At 37.8% G+C, this 19,790-nt stretch overlaps 1 protein-coding gene and 1 long non-coding RNA gene across 3 annotated transcripts in view; one reads left to right on the top strand and one right to left on the bottom strand.

Annotated features, from left to right (window-relative positions):
• CYP4X1 (cytochrome P450 family 4 subfamily X member 1) overlaps nt 1-19,790 on the top strand; it is a 36,512-nt gene that overhangs the window by 11,558 nt on the left and 5,164 nt on the right. Inside the window, exons 5-9 of the mRNA NM_001206933.1 lie at nt 1,112-1,239; nt 1,324-1,478; nt 14,270-14,376; nt 14,934-15,124; nt 18,316-18,449. Coding sequence (NP_001193862.1) covers nt 1,112-1,239; nt 1,324-1,478; nt 14,270-14,376; nt 14,934-15,124; nt 18,316-18,449 — 715 coding nt within the window. The remainder of the gene's footprint in view (nt 1-1,111; nt 1,240-1,323; nt 1,479-14,269; nt 14,377-14,933; nt 15,125-18,315; nt 18,450-19,790) is intronic.
• LOC111098978 lies at nt 726-18,432 on the bottom strand. 2 transcript variants are annotated; one of them, XR_005370262.1, is made up of 3 exons: nt 18,265-18,432; nt 14,967-15,228; nt 726-1,550 (listed from the first exon to the last, which is right to left on the bottom strand). It is a non-coding gene; the product is annotated as an uncharacterized LOC111098978 (long non-coding RNA). The 2 variants fall into 2 exon arrangements; XR_005370261.1 differs by lacking the exon at nt 18,265-18,432 and adding an exon at nt 16,736-17,986.

Here is a 19,790-nt window from a genome sequence, read left to right as displayed (position 1 = left end):
CTTGAGCTTCCCCTTTGCTCCCATTTCTTCTAAATTTACTTTTTTTTACTCAGTTAAACTTATATAATTAAAGATGAAAACAATTGAATAAACAATTGACATTTGAGTAAGAGCTTTAAAAAAAAAATCTCTGCCTTCCACCCCACCCCCATCCAGACCTGCAAATTCATAGCAGCCCCTAGCTATGGTGTAGGTGTTCAACAAATGTAGGTTGCTCTGACTTTAACCATTCAGATTTATTTGTGTTTTACACAATGAATGCCTATTATGACAAATACATTTTCATATATGGCAGTTTCAGCCACAAAACATCTCGGATGTAGTGTAAGTAGGTCACTTGCGGGGGGGAAAAAGTGGACAGAAGGAGCACTTGACTGGGAGCCACTCCCCGAAGCTGCTCCTTTCATAGCTTCTCTCTGTCCTCCACTTCTGAATTGAAAATGTCTTTGGGTTTTGTTTTTGGTCTGTAAGAAGGGGGGGAGGGGCAGGGGAGAGGGAGAGGGAGAGAACTAATCTTTTTTTTTTTTTTTTTTTTTTTTTTTTTTGGGAGAGAACTAATCTTAAGCAGGCTCCACACCCAACACGGAGCCCGATGTGGGGCTCTATTTCATAACCCTGAGATCATGAGTTTAGCTGAAATCAAGAGTCAGATGCTTAACCGATTGAGCCACCTAGGAGCCCCTGAATTGAAAATGTGTTTTACAATGTTCCAAGTTTATTTTAAATGTGGCTATGGTGGTTGGCAGTAGTGATAGGGTGGATTGTCTAGCAATTTGGGGACTGAAGATGGAAGAAGCCCTGGAGAGACCCTCTGTAATTATAGGTCTGTTTTACTGGGACTCTGATCTGCTGTAAAGCAGAGTTATGATAATAACTGAAAGGCCGAAGATACTTAACTCAGCCATTTTCCAGAAACCCGGGTTGCTCCATGCTCTTTCTCACACAGCTCGGTGCAGTTTTCCCCTCCTCATGCCACTTGATTAATTTACATATATAATGGATGGCTCCTTCTAGGTCAGGGCTGTCTACCTTATGTCCTAAGAGCAGTCAGAGAGGAGCTTTCAGGTAAAGGCATTTTGATGATGTTGTTGATCTTGACCTCCTATGCCAGGGTAAGTGGGAGAAGATTTGTGGCACTCAGGACACAGTTGTGGAGGTCTTTGAGCACATCAACCTGATGACCTTGGATGTACTGATGAAATGCGCTTTCAGCCAGGAGACCAACTGCCAGATAAGCAGGTCAGTGACAGGAAAACAAGAAAGACATCTATTGGCTATCCTCTAAGTCATTCATTGACATATTGTCCCTTCTTTCTCTCCTAGCAACCATGATCTTTATGTTAAAACAACGTTTGAAGCCAGTAAAATAAACTTTTACCGCTTGTACAGTTTCTTACATCACCATGACATAATTTTCAAATTCAGCCCTCAGGGCCATCGCTTACAGGAGCTGGTCAAAATTCTCCATCAGTACACAGGTACTTCTTGCATTTGGGTGGCCCACATCCATACGCGGTCATAATTGTGTTGTGTCTGTCCAGAAGAATAGGCTTCAAAAAAAAAAAAAAAGAATAGGCTTCATTGTGAGAAAAGAAAACATTCTTGTTCTTAATGGAGCTATAGAGACAATGCTGCTTTAGAAGAATTTGCTAGGGCAGCCCGGGTGGCTCAGTAGTTTAGCACTGCCTTCAGTCCAGGGCATGATCCTGGAGTCCCAGGATCGAGTCCCACGTCAGGCTCCCTGCATGGAGCCTGCTTCTCCCTCTGCCTGTGTCTCTGCCTCTCTCTCTCTCTCTCTCTCTCTCTCTCACACACACACACACACACAAATAAATAAAATCTTTTTTTATAATAAATTTATTTTTTATTGGTGTTCAATTTGCCAACATACAGAATAACACCCAGTGCTCATCCCGTCAACTGCCCCCCTCAGTGCCCGTCACCCATTCACCCCCACCCCCCACCCTCCTCCCCTTCCACCACCCCTAGTTCGTTTCCCAGAGTTAGGAGTCTTTATGTTCTGTCTCCCTTTCTGATATTTCCCACACACTTCTTCTCCCTTCCCTTATATTCCCTTTCACTATTATTTATATTCCCCAAATGAATGAGAACATATAATGTTTGTCCTTCTCCGACTGACTTACTTCACTCAGCATAATACCCTCCAGTTCCATCCACGTCGAAGCAAATGGTGGGTATTTGCCATTTCTAATGCCTGAGGAATATTCCATTGTATACATAAACTACATCATCTTTATCCATTCATCTTTCGATGGACACCAAAGCTCCTTCCACAGTTTGGCTATTGTGGACATTGCTGCTATAAACATCAGAGTGCAGGTGTCCCGGCGTTTCATTGCATCTGTATCTTTGGGGTAAATCCCCAACAGTGCAATTGCTGGGTCGTAGGGCAGGTCTATTTTTAACTCTTTGAGGAACCCCCACACAGTTTTCCAGAGCAGCTGCACCAGGTCACATTCCCACCAACAGTGCAAGAGGGTTCCCCTTTCTCCACATCCTCTCCAACATTTGTTGTTTCCTGCCTTGTTAATTTGCCCCATTCTCACTGGTGTGAGGTGGGATCTCATTGTGGTTTTGATTTGTATTTCCCTGATGGCAAGTGATGCAGAGCATTTTCTCATGTGTATGTTGGCCATGTCTATGTCTTCCTCTGTGAGATTTCTCTTCATGTCTTTTGCCCATTTCATGATTGGATTGTTTGTTTCTTTGGTGTTGAGTTTAATAAGTTCTTTATAGATCTTGGAAACTAGCCCTTTATCTGATATGTCATTTGCAAATATCTTCTCCCATTCTGTAGATTGTCTTTTAGTTTTGTTGACTGTATCCTTTGCTGTGCAAAAGCTTCTTATCTTGATGAAGTCCCAATAGTTCATTTTTGCTTTTGTTTCTTTTGCCTTCATGGATGTATCTTGCAAGAAGTTACTGTGGCTGAGTTCAAAAAGGGTGTTGCCTGTGTTCTCCTCTAGGATTTTGATGGAATCTTGTCTCACATTTAGATCTTTCATCCATTTTGAGTTTATCTTTGTGTAGGAAAGACTATCCATTGGAAGAAAGACAGTCTCTTCAATAAATGGTGCTGGGAAAATTGGACATCCACATGCAGAAGAATGAAACTAGACCACTCTCTTTCACCATACACAAATAAATAAAATCTTAAAAAAAAAAGAATTTGCTGCATCCATAGTAGTAGTCCTGTCAGAAGTTAGCTACACCTTGGTCATTATGTACAATTGTTAATAATACAAATATAACAAGGGGACATTTAATATCTCAAAGCATACAGGGCACGTGGCTCTTTACACAGTGTTTGCAGTAATAAAGGAATAATGACAAACTAAAAACACTCACACAATATAGAAATGAATGTAGGAGCAGAGCAGAGTGAGCACGGATATGTATTCAAAAGAAGGGGGAAATGGAGAGTTTTTCAGTGGGGGTAAACTTTCAGTTACACAGGATAAGAAGTTCTAGAGATCTGCCTGTAAGTTAACAGTACTGTATTGGGCATGTAAAAGTTTGTTAAGTAGGTAGATCTCAGGTTAAGAGTTCTTACTACAATTAAAAAATAAATAAATAAAACAGTCCATGGCCACACCATCCTGAACGTGCCCAATCTCATCTTACTACAATAAAAAAATAAATTAAAAAAAAGAAGTTTCATTTGGGGCACCTGGCTGGTTCAGTCAGTAGTTCAGTCAGCCTTAATGTTATGAGTTTGAGCCCCATGTCGGTTGGATGTAGAGATTACTTAAAAATAAAATCTTAAAAAAAAAAGAAGCTTCATTCAAAGAGAGTTTTGGCAAAACATAAACATAAAAGTTGAAATAGATTAAGCTTTTTAAGCAATTCAACATTACTTTTCATCAACATCATAATAGAGAATATTTATCAAGTAGTTAATGAACCTTCCTTGGCTCTACTACTTACTAGCAGTGTGACTTTGGGCATGTTACTCATTGCTTTGTCTCAGTGTCATCTGTAAAATGGGGATTAAAAGGAACTATCTTCTAGGTTTGCAGTGATGATTAAATATGTTGGGATACATAAAGGGCTTAGGACAATACCTGGCACTGAATAAGTGTTAAACATAAAAATAGTTACTTTAGGACACTTGGGTGGCTCAGTCGGTTAAGTGTCTGCCTTCAGCTCAGGTCATGATCCCATGAGCCTTGCTTCGGGATCCCTGCTCTGAAGGGAGCGTGCCTCTCCCTCTCCCTATGCCCTTCCTGCTTGCTCATGCTTGCTCTCTCTCTCTCTTTCAAAAAAAAATATATATACACATATATATATTTACTTTAGCGAATATATTTGCCTCAAGGAAATTTGCAACACACTGACACATGCACAGTCACACATAGACACACAGGAATGTAGATATTATAAGGAGTAGACTCAGAGAAGCAGGTTAGTTTAACCATTTAAGACATAGATTGGCATTATATACAGCAGTAGTTCCAGACTTGTCCATATCATTGCCCACACAGAAAATGCTAAATTTGTATGGTTCATTAGAATGTATCTGGGGGCATCTACAATGTACTTGGTGAAAAAATTCTTTACTATTTTTTTATATTACATAATGATGATTAAAAAACAAAATGCAAAGTACTGGGGAAAAATTAAATTTGTTCAAAATAAAATTTTTTCAAAATGTTTATTTTTATGTCATCAAATTTATGAAATTTTTTATTGCATCTGGACTTTAAATAGTAGTTAATAGCCTTCCCCCTCTTCTAGGGTATGCCAACCCTTGCTCTAATGACAGTTTGGGTTGCATAAGCCTTTGTTGTGTGGGGAGCTGTCCTGTGTCTTGTAGGATGTTTAGCTGCATCCCTGACACCTACCCACTCGATGCCAGTATGACTCTGATAGTTGTAGCAACTGAACATGTCTCGATAGTGATGAATGTCCCCTGGGATCAAAATTATCTGCAGCTGGGGTACCTGGGTGGTGAAGCACCCAACTCTTGATTTCAGCTCAGGTCATGACCTCAGGGTCCTGAGATCGAGCCCTGAGCCCCACATTGGGCTCTGCACTGGGTGTGGAACCTGCTTAAGATTCTCTCTCTCCCTCTGCCCACTGCTCACCCCACCCCTGCTAGTGCTCTCTCTCTCAAAAAGCAAAAAATAAAATTAAAACCTTTAAAAAATTATCTCCAGCTGAGAACTACTGCAACTATACCCCAATTGTAGAGATTCATTCATGTTTTTCTTCCAGTGCTTGTGTGGTCTTGTTCTTTTTGCATTTAGATCTCTGATCCATTTAGAGTTTATTCTTACATATGCTATGAAGTGTTGATCTTACATTTCCAAATGGTTATCCAGTTGTCCCATCTCCATGTATTACAAAGTTCCATCTTTTCTGTGACACACACACACACACACACACACACACACACAGACTATTATTCAGCCATAAAAAGATGGAGATCTTGCCTTTTGCAACAACACACATCCATACCTGGAGGGTATTCTGGAAGTGAAGTCAAAGACAAATATCATATGAACTCACTCAGATTTTTTTATTTAAAGACAAAACAAAGAAAAAAAGAGGCAAAAAAAAGACAGGCTCTTAAATACAGAGAGCAAACTGGAGGTTGCCAGAGGACAGATGGGTAGGAGATTGGATGATGTAAATAAAGGGGATTAAGGGTGTACTTATTTATCATGATAAACATTGAGTAATATATAGAATTATTGAGTCATTATATTGTACACCTGAAATTAATATAATACTCTATGTTAATTACACTTCAATTAAAAATTTAATTTAATTTAAAAGTTCCATCATTTCCTCCAGTGATTTGCGCTAACTACCTTTATCATATACTAAACTGACATATATACTTGAGCTTATTTCTTGACTTTCTTTTCTATTCTATTGGTCTATGTATTCATGTACTGGGACCATGCTGATTTATTTAAAGAGACTCTGTAGTATTTCTTTTTAATAACAAATTAGGCATGTCTGGGTGGCATAGTCAGTTAAGTGTCTGACTCTTGATTTTGGCTCAGGTCATGATCTCAGGGTTGTGAGATTGAGCCCTGCTTAGGGCTCCACATTCAGCATGGAGTCTGCTTAAGATTCGCCTTCCCTCTCCCTCTGCCCCTCTCCACACCCATGCTCCCTCTCTCCCTAAAATAAGTTTAAAAATTAACAAACTATTTTTCAGAGAGTTTTAGGCTTACAGAAAAATTAAGCAGAAAGTACCCCGAGACCATGACCTGAGCTGAAGGACCCTGAGACCATGACCTGAGCTGAAGTCAGATGCTTTACCAACTGAGCCACCCAGGCACTCCTCAGAGAACCAACTTTTGGTTCATTGATTTTTAGCCCTTGGTTTCTTATTTTCAATTTCACTGCTTTCTGTTCTAATTTTTATTTCTTTTCTTTAACTTACTTTGGATTTAATGTGTTCTCTTCATAGTTTCCTAAGGCAGAAGATTAGATTACTGATTTTAGATCTTTCTTCTTTTCTAATATATTAATTTAATGCTATAAAGCTCCCTCTAAGTACTGCCTTCACTGTGTTCCACAATTTTGATTAGTTGTATTTTAATTTTCTATTTAGTTTAAAATATCTTTAAAATTTTCCTTGAGACTGCTTTAGCCCATACGTTATTTAAAAATGTGTGGTTTATTCTCCAACTATTTTGGAGTTTTCCAACTATCTTTCTGTTATTGATTTCTATTCCATTGTGCTCTGAGAGCATACTTTGTATGATTTATGTTTGTTTAAAATTTAGGGTGTGTTTTATGGCCCAAATGCTGTCAATCTTGATGAATGTTCTCTGTGAGCTTGAAAAGGAAGTGTATTCTGCTGCATTGGATGATGTACTCTATAGATGTCAAATAGATCCAGTTGATTGATGATATTGTTCAGTTCAACTATGTCCTTGCTGGTTCTTGCCTGTTGGATCTGTCCATTACTGACAGGGGAGTTTTGTAGTCTCCAACTATAAGAACAGATTCATTTATTCCTTCTTGAGTCCTATTATTTTTTGCCTTATGTATTTCGACCCTCTGTTCCTAGGCGCATTTACCCTAAAGACTGTTGTTTTCTTGGAGAATTGGTCCCTTTATCTTTATGGAATGCCCTTTTTTAATCTCTAATAATTTTTAACCTAATAATTTTCCTTGTTTTGAAATCTGTTCTATCTGAACTTAATATAGCTATCCCAGCTTTCTTTTGGTTAGTTAGTATATCTTTCTCTATTCCCTTACTTTTAATCTACACGTATCTTTATATACCTAAAGTGGGTTTCTTGTAGACAACATATAGTTGGTTTTTTAATTCACTCTGACAGTCCATCTTTTAATTGGTTTATTTAAACCATTGATGCTTAATATGAATATTTGGATTGATAGCTACCATAATTGTTACTTCTTACTATTCATTGTTTTGTTTTTTCTTTTTAGTCTTCCACTCTTTTTATGCTTTCTCTGGTTTTAATTAAACATTTAATAAGATTCCACTTTTCTCCTCTCTTAACATATAAATTATACTCCTTTTTACCTTGTTTAGTGGCTGTCCTTGAGTTTATGTGTATTTTTAAAGGTTTTATTTATTTATTCATTAAACACAGAGAGAGGCAGAGACATAGGAAGAGGGAGAAGTAGGCTCTCTGCCAGGAGCCTGATGCGGAACTCGATCCCAGGACCCTGGGATCACTCCTTGAGCCAGCAGATGCTCAACCACTGAGCCACCCAGGCATCCCTATAATGTGTATTTGCAACTAACAAGCCCATTTTCAAATAATACTTGCAAGCAACTTATAACAGGGTATTCGCAATTCCCAATTTTTCTCCTATCCCTTATAACATTGTTATTTATTTTACTTCTTCATAAGCTATAAACTGAATGTTGTTATTATTTTGAACAGATTGTTGTATGTGGGATCAATTAAAAATAGGAAAACAATTGAAAGATGAATAAAGTAGATGTGATTTATGTATACAATGGAATATTACTCAGCCATTAGAAACGACAAATACCCATCATTTGCTTCGACGTGGATGGAACTGGAGGGTATAATGCTGAGTGAAATAAGTCAATCGGAGAAGGAAAAACACTATATGGTCTCATTCATTTGGGGAATATAAAAAATAGTGAAAGGGAATAAAGGGGAAAGGAGAAAAAATGAGTGGGAAATATCAGAAAGGGAGACAGAACATGAGAGACTCCTAACTCTGGGAAACGACCTAGGGGTGGTGGAAGGGGAGGTGGGAGAGGGGTGGGGGTGACTGGGTGACGGGCACTGAGGTGGGCACTTGACTGGATGAGCACTGGATGTTATTCTATATGTTGGCAAATTGAACACCAATAAAAATTTTTTTTAAAACTCCAAAAAAAAAAAAATAGGAAAACCTATTTTACCTTCATTTATTCCTTCCTTTTTTTTTTTTTTGAAACTTTTTTTTTTTTTTTTTTTTTTTTTTTTTTTTTTTAATTTATGATAGTCACAGAGAGAGAGAGAGAGGCGCAGAGACACAGGCAGAGGGAGAAGCAGGCTCCATGCACCGGGAGCCTGATGTGGGATTCGATCCCGGGTCTCCAGGATCACGCCCTGGGCCAAAGGCAGGCGCCAAACCGCTGCGCCACCCAGGGATCCCCATTTATTCCTTCCTTAATGTTCTTTCTTTATGTAGATCTGAGCTTCAGGCCTATATCATTTTCATTCTTTCCAAAGAACAGATTTCACTATTTCTTGTAAAGCATGTCTAATGATGACAAATTTCCTCAATTTTTGTCCGAGAAAGTCTTTATTTCTCTTTCATTTTTAAGGGTAATTTGGAAGAATTCAAGGTTGGCTGATTTTTCTTTTTAAACACTTTAAATATTTTACTTCACTCTCTTCTTTGCCTGGTTTCTGAAGAGAAGTCCAATGTAATTTTTGTCACTGCTGTTCTATGGGTTAAGTTTTTTTTTTCCTGTGGTTTCTTTCAAGATTTCCTTTTTGTCTTTGATCTTCTGTAGTTTGAATGAAACGTGCATCTTGATTTTTTCGTGTAGATATTTTGGTGTTTTCCTGCTTGGTATCCTGAATTTCCTATATCTGTGGTTTGGTGTCTATCATTAATTTTGGAAAGTTCTCAGTCATTTACTGTTTCAAAAACTTCTATTCCTTTCTCTCTTTCTTCTCTTTGGTCCTTTATTTTTCATTTTTCTGGTGGGGATCATTTATTCATGACCTTCTCTATTTCTTCTATGGACATTAGTCTAAGTTTTCTAGCTCCTCTGGAGTCAACTCTGGTACACTGAATTTTCCATTTCATATAGGTTTTAAAACTTATTTGGATAGAAGCAGTAGTCTCATGATTTTAAAAAAATTCTCTGGGGACACCTGGCTGGTTCAGTCAACAGAATATGCAACTCTTGATCTCAATGTTGTAAGTTGAGTGTTGAGTGTAGAGATTACTTAAAAATAAAATCTTTAAAAATACATAAAATAGAATAAAAATGTTTAATTTCTCTGTATTAATAGTTATTTTCCCTTTGTCATTTCTTACTTCATATATTTGTGCATTCTTCCTCATTTCCCAATTAAATTAGCCAGTATATGTCTATTATGGATTTTTTTGAAAGACTCAAAAAATTTTATTTATTAATTTGATCTACTGTGTTTCTGTTCTTTACCATGCTAATTTTTATTATTTTCTTTATTATTTTTTGTACTCTCTTTTGGTTTATTTTGTTATTCTTTTTCTAATTTTTAAGTTAGGATCTAATATATTTACAGTAGTTCTCCCTCATTCATGGTTTTGCTTTCCACGGTTTCAATTATCATGGTTTGGAAGCAGATGATCCTCCTTTTGATGTATCATCAAAGTCAGTAGTAACCTAACTCTATGTCACCATGCCTGTGTCATTCCCCTCACTTCATCTCATCAAGTAGCTATTTTATCATCTCACATCATCACAAGAAGCACGGTGAAAGTATAGTACAATGAGCTATTTTGAGAAAGAAAGCAAGAGACCACAGTCACGTAAATTTTATTACAACATATTTTATAATTATTTTATTTCATTTTTAGTTGTGGTTAATCTCTTACTGTGCCTAATTTATAAATTAAACTTTATCATGAGTATGTATGTATAGAAAAAACATAGATTATGTAGGGTTTGGTATTATCTGTGGCTTCAGACATCCATTGAAAGTCTTGGTACATATTCCTGCAGATAAGAGAGGACTACTATATTTAATTCTTTCATTCTTATTACTATTTTTAATTGCTTTGTTAATCTATTTGTGTGTGTGTGTGTGTGTGTGTGTGTGTGTTCATAAGTTTTTCGAGAAATGGAATTGCTGGATCATATGATAATTCTATTTTTTATTATTTGAGGACCTGCCATACTGTTTTCCATAGCAGCTGTACCATTTTGCATTCACACCAATGGTTCACAAGCGGTTCTGATTTCTCCACATTCTTACCAACACTGGTTTTCCAGGGTTTTTGATAATAGCAATCCTAATAAGTGTGAGGTAGTATCTTATTGTAGTTTTGATTTGCATTTTCCTAATGATCAGTGATGTTGAACATCTTTTATGTGCTAATTGGCCATTCATATATCTTCTTTGAAAAAATGTCCACTTAAGTCCTTTGCCCATTTTTGAATCAAGTTGTTTGTTTCTTGGTGTTGTGTTTTAGGAGTTTAGATAGTTTAGTTAGTCCTTCAGTTTTGTTTTTTCCCAAGATAGTTTTGGCTCTTTGCAGTCCCTTGAGATTCTATAAGAATTTTAATATGGATTTTTACATTTCTTATTGCTCTATGCTTTTAAGGCTATGAATTTTCTCTTGTTTATCAATTAAATACACCCCATGTATTTTGATAAGTAATGTTTTTATTATCATTTTTTCATAAATTCTTTTTTTAAAGATTTTATTTATTTGACACAGAGAGAAAGAGCACAAACAGAGGGAGAGGGAGAAGCAGGCTTCTGGGCGAGTGGAGAGCCTGATGCAGGGCTAGATCCCAGGACCCTGGGATCATGACCTGAACTGCAGGCAGACATAACCAACTGAGCCACCCAGGCACCCCTATTTTTTCTGAAATTCTTTAATTTCGGTTTGCATTTCCCTTCCACTCAAAAGATGTTTAATAGAAAATTTATAAATTTCTGAATGGAAAGCTTCTTTATTTTTTTAATTTCTAATTTTATTGTATTGTAATTAGAAAGCATTGTTTGTAGTATTTCCATTTTATAGAACTCAGTAATGTTTTCTTTGGTCCAATATATGATCAATTTTGTAAAAAAAAAAAAAAAAAACCAACATTTACTCTTATGAAGAAGATAAATTCTCTGTCATTAGGTATGGCATCTGAAATTTTCCCCCCATATGCTCTGCCTTATAATTCTGTTTGGATCTTCTATATCTTATTTTTGTCCACTTGACCTGTCCTGCATTGGGAATGCTATGTTGAAGACTCTTATTATCAGTGCAATTCTGCCTATTTTTCCCTGCATTTCCTCTAGTTTCTGCTTTAAATAGGTATTGCTATTATTTGGTGTGTGTATGTGTTCCTAAGTATTATATCTTGTGATACCATGACCTTTTTAAAATAGGATTTTAAGTAATCTCTACACTCCATGTGGGGCTCAAACTTATAACTGAGATCAAGAGTCACATGCTCCAGCAACTGAGCCAGCCAGGTGCCCTGTGATACCATGACTTTTAACATTAAAAACTGATCTCCTTTAATGAGTTTTTGTTCAAACTCTACTTTGTTTGATATCAGGATTGCAACCCCCAATTTTCTTATTATTTTCATTTGTCTGGTATATTTTTGTCCATCCTTTTATTTGTAGCCATTTTGTATTACTTTGTTTTATGTGTTTTTCTTACATGCAGCACATAGTTGGGTTTTGCTTTATGAGTCAATTTGAAAATGTTTTTATTTTAGTAAACAAGACATTCCCATTCTTATTTGTTGAAATGACTGATATGTTTGGACTCAACATTGTCATATGATTATGTTTTACTATGTGTCTTATGTTATAGTTACTGTGTTTATTAGTTTCCTAAAGACTTCCATAACAGATAACCATTTATTGGTTCTGGGTAAACAGGAATTGGGGGGGGGGGCTACATTATTCAATTCAGCACACTGTGTTTCTTTTCCTATGTGGTATGTTTTCTTTGCTTTTTAAAAATAAACCTTTTGATATTTTAGAAGGTTTATATTTTTACTCTGGCTACCATAGTGTTTAGTCCTTCATAAATCCTTAATTCCCCTTTCCCTATTTAAACTTTTGCTATCTGGCTTGTCATATTTACTGTGGTAGATATAGATAACATTTACCATCTTAATCTTTTTGAAGTATAAAGTTTAGTGCTATTAAGTAAATTTACATTATTGTGCAACCACCACCAACATCCATCTCCAGAACTCATTTTACCTTGCAAAATTGAAACTCCATACGTATTAAATGATAATTCCTCTTTATACTCCTTTCTCAGCCCCTGGAAACCACCATTCTACTTTCTGTCTCTACAAATTTGACTAGGTATTCTAGATATATATGAGGAGCCATAGGAGCCATATAGTATTTGTCCTTTGGTGACTGGTTATTTGATAGTTTGTCAGTTTTTAATAATAATTTAATAATATCCTTTGGTTTTCATTTATTACTTATACATCTATTAGTGATCTTTTTTTTCAAGTTTCAGATACTTATTAATCAGTGCAAACCCTAACACAATACATCAACATGATTTCATGCATTTAGAGGGGAAATATTTCCTGGATAAGTAGAAAATCATGAGGATGGCTTCTGGAAGGCCTTCTTTCTGAGCAACTTTATAGTGAAACATTTCATTTGAAGTCTGGATCTCCTTTCTTCAGTTTTCTGTAATGTACATTCACTGAGCAGAACTTGTATTAATCATGAAGACCCAGTTTGTTCCAGGATTCTGGGTTATTCTTCCTATCCCAAATGACATCCACACTGCGCCAGTACCTCTCACTCCAATAAAGATGAAGAGGAGGATCAAGCTCGGGTGCTTTTTGGCCTGAGGATCTGGTGTAACATGGTTGCAGGAAAGGCCTCAGGTCCAGAAGGAGAAAAGATAAAATGTGCAAGGCTCCCAACAATTAGTGATTATTCTACTTTCTCCTTTCTCTCTCCCTTCTCCTCCTATTTTTAGTTGAATTATTTTCACTTTTAGTGTTTATGTGATATACTTCTTCCCATGTGCCAATCCTTATTTTAGTCTGAGATCTAAAATTACATCTATGAAATGCCCACCTCAGTTCTTTAATGAAGTTTTCCTACTTATTTCTTGGTTGGATGAAGCTCATCCACTCTAGATTCCTCAGGATGGGCTCATGAGCATAATATTTTCTGAGTTCATTCAAGTTTATACCTATTTTTTATAGACTTGATAGTTGCTTGACTGACAATTTTCCTGGATATAAAATACTTTTTTCCTAGTTTGTGTCCTTGAATTTCTTTAAAATGCTCTGATCTTTTGCCCAGTGCAGGGTTTGATCTCACAATCTGAGGCAAAATCAAGAGTCAGATGCTTAACTCACTGAGCCACCTAAGCACCCTGAAAATGCTCTAATCTTGCTTTGATTTCTTTATTGTTCTTGAAAAATATGATGCTACCTTAATTTTCTTACCCTTAAAAGTTATTTGCTCTTTTGTCTGGAGTCTATGAGGATTTTCTTTTCTGTCTTTAATGTCAAATAGTTTTATTAGCATATGTATTGGTATTGGTTATTCTGTTCCAACTTTCCTAGGCATAGGATGGGCCTTTTAATATGTACATTTAAATTATGTCTCACTTCCAGAAAGTTTTCTTGAATTATAGTTTTAGATACTCTGTTTCATATTTTTGTGGGGTTTTCTTCTAAGACCCTTCAGTTATACAGATGTTGGTGTTTCTTTGCTTGTCTTCCATTTCATTTGATAAATTTTCCATTAAAAAGAGACTGAGAAAGAAAAGAATGATTGGGACTTGCACCTGCATTTGAAACCATCTTTATTATGTTGCCTACCTAGTTATACAAAGTCTATTTCAGGTATATTGTGTTTCTTTGGAGCTTTGATCAAAGTTTGTCGTTTGAGGGAGAACAAACATCCGCAAAAATTAATTCTACTTAAATACAAGTACCCATTCTGAGATCAGGAAATTAGCTAAGATTCGAAGCTATTTATGAGCCATGGCTTGCTCTGTAATTATTTTACTTTGATTAACTTTGCTGTCACTTTGGTAATGGGGAATTGCTATTCTGTCCCAGAAAAGGTAATCCAGGATAGAAAGAAATTACTCAAAGATGAGAAGAAGCATGGCAACACTCAGAAACGGAAGGACCAGGATTATCTGGATATTATCCTTTCTGCCCAGGTAAATCTTTTAAATGTCTGAGGCAGCTCGTGTATCAATTAATTGTGTGGGTAGATGGATGAGTGAGGAGGAGGGGAGACAAGAGCAAAATTGATCAACTAAATTTAACAATACTTTTGAGGTGATGGGTTGGCTCTATACAGTTTGAGGTAAAGATAGAGGTCTGTAATTCTGTCACTACAGGGAATCAGATAATACTAAATTTTTTGCTAATTGGACAGGACTTGGTGATTACTGCAAAGATACATGGTAGTTTAGGGAAACACGGGAAAATGGGTCACAAAGTAAGTTGGTAAAATGATGAAGAGGAGGTGCTGGAAAATCTGCATGAATCTGGCAGGATGATTGGAGGAACTCTTTGCAAGGCCTACATTTCTTATGTAATGTTGGTTCTCCTTTGTCAAAGTGTGGCTCCTACTATATATTTGTTGAACAGAATTAAAATGGAAACTCTCATATGAATCTCTAATTTTTTCCCCTAAAGCCATTATCTTGATTAGGGCTGCAGACATCTGTAAACTGACATTGCATAAACATATCTCCACTATACCTTCCAGGCTGAAAATGGCAACAGCTTCTCAGATACTGACCTACGGTCTGAGGTGAACACATTCATCTTGGCAGGGCATGACACCATGGCAGGGAGCATTTCCTGGCTCCTCTACCACCTGGCTCTGAACCCTGAGCATCAGGAGAGATGCCGGCAGGAGATCAGGGGCATCCTGAGGGACAGGTCTTCTATCACATGGTAAGATCTGCATTCTTAAACATTTCATCCTTCTTCCTCTTCATGGGTTTTCCTTTATTTTCTCCTCTGGTACCTTAGTCACCATTGTGCTTCAAGATATGTGCCTATAGAAACAGAAAAGGAGACTACTATTCTTTTTCTAGAGAGATCAAAATTATCATTATATCTTTGCAAAAGAAGTTCATCCATCCACAATTATCTGTTTCTTTGTTTTGTTTTTCTAATCAGTGGTGTGTAACGTCCCATTTCTTTCTTTCACCTGGCTCAGTGCACTGGAAATAGGGACTTGATCCCTAGACTTGCATTGAGAGCTTAAATGGTAGAGCTCAAGTGTGTCTCCTCTCTGAGATCCCAGCAAGCATCCGTATCATTTAAGCCCCACTGTAGTCATTCCCTCCCATCTCCTTTTCATTCCTCAGAACTAGCTTAGACTTTGAACACAGTACTAAATCATATACACTGTAGTTGAATCTAGTGATTATGGACTGAGTACATACATTCTCAGTACTGAGGCACTTAAGAAATGTGCAAGATTTGGTGTGGGTCCTGTCCTCAATGAGCTCACACCCAAGGAGAGGAGACAGGCTTCTGTATGGATAATCTCTATATAATCTGCTAAGGGTAGCAAGAGAGAGATGTGCTGGCCACTACAGAGACTTAGAAGACAGTCACTTAACCTGGTACTCAAGAGGGGACTCAAGAGGACTTCCTGGGAGATCTGACACCCAAGCTGCCTCTTCTAGGATGGATTAGCTAGATAGAAATGTCAACACCATTTGCAAGACTTTGAGCTTATCTGACTGTTCAGTGATGCCCAGGTTATGGATTTACCCCTAAGACATGCTGTCTGAAAGAAAAACAAACAAGCACGTCTTGATTTAAACCACATTCTTCACCCTAGCTAGATATTTCACTTATTATTTGCTCTGCTAGTCAAAAGGGCAGAAAGATGGAAATGCTAAGAGTCATCCACCCCTAGCACTAGGGGGGAACACTGCATTTCAAATGCAAAGGTAAGCTCAGTAAGAACTTTTGTAAGGGGAAATTTGGATTTATATAGCTATGATAGAGATCTTACTTTTTATAAGGAAACAGTAGTTATTTCCTACCATAAATTAAAGGTTTATGGGCAGCCCCAGTGGCTTAGAGGTTTAGCGCGGCCTTCGGCCTGGGGCATGATCCTGGAGATCTGGGATTGAGTCCCAGGTCAGGCTCCCTGCATGGAGCCTGCTTCTCCCTCTGTCTGTGTCTCTGCCTCTCTCTTTTTGTGTGTCACTCATGAATAAATAAATAAAATCTTTAGAAAAAAATAAAAAATAAATTAATTAAAGGTTTAATCTGTATAGCACAAAATAATGTCGATTAGTCATTTTTTATTCATTCTTTAACATTGATTGGATATCTTAACCTGTTTAGGGTGGATATATATACAACCCCAATATTGGCCTTTCTTATTCTTTTCTGGCCTATGTGAAATGTGAAAACAAAGAAATCTTGGCCAGGTAAGAAAACAAATTCCTAAGGATCTGTTAACTACCATTCATTTTAATGAAAGAAATAAAAATATAAAGAAAAATATGTTTTTATTCCATACTATGGCCCTATACTTACATTTAATGAAATTTGTACATGGCATGCTGAAAACTTATAATTCTTTTAGACAGATAATAAAACCACACTGCAAAGAGCAATTTCTGAAAAAGCTGGCAAGTTGTTCAACATCCCTTTGGCTCCTCGTCAGCCATTTCTGCATTGGGTTAAAATTTCTCTCTTCTTGCACCAGGGCTAAGATGGACAATATTGTGTTTCTAAAATATGCAAAATGCCAGGCTAAGCAGAATTACCCTTTTTATTCTGAGCTTGAGGAGGAAAGAGCTCAAAATGAAAATCTGCACTGCCAAATGGCCAGAGCCTGCATTCAAAATAAGTAATCAGAAAAGCAAATAGAAATACAATAAGGCAAATAGACTGAATATATGCAGTCATCTTATAACTGGCTAGGATGAAAATGAAAAAGTTTATTCTTCTCCCTCTGATACTTCACACTTGTGTGGGGCAAGTTCTTTTCATCTGGGGTGAAATTCTGAGTGAATCTCATAGAGTTCTTATCCATTTAAGTCATAAGAGCAGTCTCATTTCAGTAATTAAGCTGTCTGGTCCAGTGGAATAGCAAAAAATACAAATTCGTATCAATCTGGAGCATATCCCTCCATCCCAGCTCAGCATTTCTTTGGGTCTGAAAGCCAGTGGTGGGTGAGGGGGTCTTGATTGGCTTCTTTTTACTGACAAGTTCCTCACCAACCCAGTAGCTGCTGTTTCTGAACCTTTTAGAAGTGGTCCCAGGAGGAACGAGGAGAAAGGGTTTGGTACTATGGAGATCTTGCCTTCTGAGCTTGGTGGCTATTCAGTGCTTCCTTTCACTCTCAGTAGGCGTATCTGAGTTTCAAGGAGAATCTTGGAGATTTCCTCACTGGAGCTTTACCATGGTAATTCATGAGACAAGGGAATTCTTGTCCTCAGAGTTCCTTTCAAGACGGTTCTGAAGCTCTCCCTCTTGCTGGTTCATTGGCCCATAGAACACACTGGAACACTCCTTACCTATTTGTCTCTATTGCTCTCCCCCAACTCCCTGTTTGTTCTGAGTCACAGACTTTCCTCTCAGTCCTCTGTTCCTCAAACTCCAAGGCACACATGTCAGATCATCTAAGTGACCAAGAAGTGACCCAAGAAGCCCCTCTTTGCCTAACACGCTTGAGGGGGCCCTCCTGCATTCCGCAGCATTGTGCCATTCCAACATTATCTTTAAAGGATTTTTTTCCTCTCTCAAAACTCTGAAGCCCTCTCTCTTCAGTCCTTAGTCATACTTTCTACATTCTTGATTTATATGGTGACTAAGAGTTGCGAAACTGGTTTCTGAAACCTCCCTAGCAAATCTTTTACCAGTAGATTAGCATCTCACTTTATAATGAGGATATCTGACGCTTGTTTGGTTCCTCTTCCTCTGGAACTTCAGCTGATCCTCAGGCAGAAAGAGTCTCATTTTAGCATTCTGTTACATAAGTCAATTGCAAAATAACTTTAACCTAGAGGTAATGTTTACCAAGAATAAATAATGAAGAGGAAAAAACATTAATATTTACCAACTGGCTATGGAGTCTGAGTTCCTGCCCCTCCTTCCCTTGTCCTCACAGGGACCAGCTGGGTGAGATGTCGTATACCACCATGTGCATCAAGGAGTCACTCCGACTGGCGCCTCCAATCCCATCCATTTCCAGAGAGCTCAGCAAGCCCATTACCTTCCCAGATGGACGCTCCTTGCCTGCAGGTCTTTGCATTCTTTTCCTAAGCAGGTCCTAGAGACCAGGGGATCCTGGCAACCACAGTGACAAAGACTGGCTTTTTTTCTCTTTTGACTCTTAGAGGAGTCAAAAGAACCTCTGGCTTAGGGTTGGGTGCCTAATAACTCAGTGGGTAATTCCTTCATCAGATGTGGTTTCCAGACTTTCCCAAAGGCACATAGCCATTTGCAGCGAAGCTGTGCCCAGAACCCAGGTGGCCAGAATCCCAACCCAGAGTTTCTTCACTTAGCAGGACATTGCTTCTAAGATAATCCTTGTTTAGCTTAGTTTGAGACCTGGGTGAGACTTCATGATGATGTAGGAAAAGACATTAGGGTTCGAAGCCAACGGCCAAGAAAGAATTCTTGAGCCTTTGGTGCAAAAAGGTGATTTTATTAAAGCACATGGACAGGACCCATTATGGGCAGAAAGAGCTATAATGGGGTTGTGAGGGGTAGTGATTATATATCTTCAAGTTGGGAGAGGGCTAGGGATAGTGTAAGTCTCTAAGGAATTTTGGAAAAAATGTTTCCAGGACCTTGAGGGGACTAGCTATTATTAGGAAAAGGTCATTTATTACTATAATAAAACCTCAGTCATGATTCCCTTCAGATGTATGTCAATGGGCCATATGCTTGGGGGATGATCGCCAACACATGTCTTGGGGGTTTAGTTATAAAGGAAATTTCTAAAGGAATTTTTGTATGTTGAAGTAGACTCACAGGATCCTGAAGGTTGGGCTGTGATTGCCTTTTGCCCTTAGCAAAGTGTCAACATTAAGACAACTGAGTCCCCTAGACTCAGAGTCCCCTAGACTCATTCCTAGAGGAATGTCACTCTGCCTGTTTCAAGGACTTGTCAAAGGGCTGTAGGTAGCAAGGAAATTCAATAATTTTTCTTCTGCCTTTGTTTCCCACATTAATGGGAGATGAACATCATTATCTTTATCTAGAAGACCCAAGGTAGGGTCTTTGGTTTCATCATCGTAATACTATCATTCTTATAACTGTGCAGCACGTAATAGTTTACATAGAGCCTTCAAGAGCATTAGCTCATTTTCCCACCCTCAGAACATAATCTTAACAGACACTTATATAGTTCTTCTCAGTTTACAAAGCACTTTCAGATACTCTTGGTGTAGCCAAAAACCTCACTAGAGATCCCAATGTGCAGATTGGCAGAACTAGAACTTGCACAGAGGCCCCACACTGGAACCCAGTGCTCTTCAGAGCACAGGTTTCTGAGCAGGGCAAGGGGGAAGCATAGGGTGTCATGGGAGACACCCTTCACCTCTCTGCTTGGGGATCCTGTTAACTCTTGTCCTTGGA

The sequence above is a fragment of the Canis lupus genome, chromosome 15 (genome assembly GCF_011100685.1).
Source record: "Canis lupus familiaris isolate Mischka breed German Shepherd chromosome 15, alternate assembly UU_Cfam_GSD_1.0, whole genome shotgun sequence".
NCBI lineage: Eukaryota > Metazoa > Chordata > Mammalia > Carnivora > Canidae > Canis > Canis lupus.
This window is presented reverse-complemented; position numbering and strand designations above follow the sequence as displayed.